The 1,527-nt window shown below is 61.9% G+C and overlaps 1 protein-coding gene across 1 annotated transcript; it reads right to left on the bottom strand.

Annotated features, from left to right (window-relative positions):
• Positions 1-6: 6 nt before the first annotated feature.
• LOC117797847 (GTPase IMAP family member 6-like) lies at positions 7-1,096 on the bottom strand. Its single transcript, XM_034650292.1, has one exon. It carries the CDS (start codon positions 684-686, stop codon positions 153-155), a length of 534 nt encoding a protein of 177 aa, XP_034506183.1. The 5' UTR covers positions 687-1,096; the 3' UTR covers positions 7-152.
• Between the last annotated feature and the right edge of the window lie 431 nt (positions 1,097-1,527).

The raw sequence follows: 1,527 nt of genomic DNA, 5'->3' as shown, positions 1-1,527 counted from the left end.
CTTTCTGGAAGGGATGATGAGGGCCCTGGGGCGCGAGCGGGGGAACTGGGGACGGCACCCGCCTCTCGCTCCCCGCATCAGACACCCCCAGGGACGGAGAGCGCAAGGGACAGGATGGCATCAGGCTCCAGGGGCTGCGGTCCAGCGCCAGCTCAAATGGGCGCCCTCTTCAGCAGGTGTCTGTGAGCCTTCTCGAATTCCTTCTGGAATTGGCACAGTCCCTCCAGCAGGGCCTCCTGCAGGGGCGCCCCCTCGGAGCCCTGCCCGCGGCCGACTTGCGTATCCCGCGCGTCCCTGAGCGGGCTGAGTTGCGGGTAGCGCCGGTAGGCCGGGTAGCTGTAGGGGCGGCCCTCGTTCTCCCACAGGACCCCTTCGACCATGTCCAGCAGCTCCCGCAGCTGCGCCTCCTGCTGGGCGCCAGCCGCCCCGTTGTTGAAGGCGCAGTGGCGGCGGGCGCACACGGCGTCCAGCTGGGCCAGGTGCTGGTTGTCCGTGTCGCGCACGTACTCCTCCAGCGAGCCGTCCTCCAGGTCCTCCTTGCGCGTGAACACCAGCACCGTGTGCGCCAGCACGCCCACCCCAAAGGCCTCCTGCAGGCGCCGCACGGCCTGCAGGTCCTCATCGGTGAAGCGGCCCAGCTGTGTCACCAGCAGCACGGCGTGCGGCCCGGGCGCCGAGAAGGCCATCGCCTCGCAGATGGCCCTTGCCGCCGCCTCCGGCCCGGCCCGCGGGCCCAGGATGTCGGGGGTGTCGATCACCTCGAGCTCCCGCCCGGCCCAGCCGCGGCTGCCCCGCTGGAGGCTCAGGGTCACCGGTCGCGTGCTGACTTTAGACTCGAACTATCTCCTGCCCAGGATGCTGTTTCCTGTGGCGCTTTTCCCGCTGCCCGTTTTCCCCACCAGGAGCAGCCTCAGTGTCCGCGGGCTCTGTGGGTCCTCCCCCAGGCCTAGAAGCGGCGGGACAGAGCAGAGGGAGCTGGGGTTAGGGCTGTGCGCGCTCCTGCGGGGAGCTGTGGGCTGGGCGCCCCGGTGGGGGCGGGGGTGAGGCCAAGACCTGGAGTCTGCCCTGGAGGCCTGCGGGGGCTCAGGTTCTGTCTTGCTTTTTTTAAACCTNGCTTTTTTTAAAACTTTTTTTTTAATTGTGGTAAAAATAGGATATAAAAAATACATGACATAAAATCCATCATTGTATTCATTTTTAGGCGTGCAACTCAGTGGCGCTGGGACATTCACAGTGTTGTGCGGTCACCTCCACTGTGCATCTCGAGAATGTTTTCATCATCCCAAATTGTAATTATATTTGCTCTTCTGGGTCTGGCTTATTTCACTTAGCATAATGTTTCCCAGTTCATCCATATCGGAGCCCGGGTCAGAATTTCCTTCCTTTTGAAGACTGAGTAATACCCCCTGGTAGGTATCTGGCACTGGTTGTCGATTCGTACACACATACGAACATTTGGGTTCTTTCCACCTCTTGCTGCTGTGAATAGCGCTGCCATGAGCATTAATGCGCAAATGTCTGTCTGAG

This window comes from Ailuropoda melanoleuca, unplaced genomic scaffold (genome assembly GCF_002007445.2).
Source record: "Ailuropoda melanoleuca isolate Jingjing unplaced genomic scaffold, ASM200744v2 unplaced-scaffold15599, whole genome shotgun sequence".
NCBI lineage: Eukaryota > Metazoa > Chordata > Mammalia > Carnivora > Ursidae > Ailuropoda > Ailuropoda melanoleuca.
The sequence above is the reverse complement of the archived record's forward strand: the minus strand, read 5'-3'. Positions and strand labels throughout refer to the sequence as shown.